Source organism: Pygoscelis adeliae, unplaced genomic scaffold (genome assembly GCF_000699105.1).
Source record: "Pygoscelis adeliae isolate BGI_AS28 unplaced genomic scaffold, ASM69910v1 Scaffold218, whole genome shotgun sequence".
Lineage (NCBI taxonomy): Eukaryota > Metazoa > Chordata > Aves > Sphenisciformes > Spheniscidae > Pygoscelis > Pygoscelis adeliae.
The window spans coordinates 191,075-191,483 of NW_008825433.1; the positions used below are offsets into that span (position 1 = coordinate 191,075).

At 65.5% G+C, this 409-nt stretch overlaps 1 protein-coding gene across 1 annotated transcript in view; it reads left to right on the forward strand.

Annotated features, from left to right (window-relative positions):
• Positions 1-409, forward strand: part of SLC30A6 (solute carrier family 30 (zinc transporter), member 6) — an 18,049-nt gene continuing 17,640 nt past the window's right edge. The window contains exon 1 of the mRNA XM_009331088.1: positions 1-405. Within this exon, the coding sequence (XP_009329363.1) occupies positions 1-405 (405 nt within the window). The remainder of the gene's footprint in view (positions 406-409) is intronic.

A 409-nucleotide genomic window follows, 5' to 3' on the forward strand; every position in this document is an offset into this window, starting at 1 on the left:
ATGGAGGAAGTGGTGAAACAAAACCGTCCTTGCGGCTTGGAGTATCGTGACCACCGCGGCGGGAGTCCTTTCTTTGAATTCTCACAGAAAACGGGCAGACGAAATGCAGAAATGCAGTGGGATTTCACTCGAAATCCGTGTATCGCAAGGGAGGGCTGTCGGGCTGAGGTAGCTGGGGCGGGCAGGGCCTCTGCCGCCACCTCTCTGCCTGCCGCCTGCCTCCGGCTCGCAGCACGCCGGCTGAGGGGACGACGCTGGCCGAGAACGAATCGACTGTGGGTTTCCGTGCGCTGCCTCCGGGGAAGGAGGGGCGAGAGCCGGGACCAGGACCGGGACCGGGACCAGGACCGGCCTCCCCTGAGCGGAGGGGAGAAGCGCCCCGCTAACGGCCCAAGGCGGGAGCCCGTGC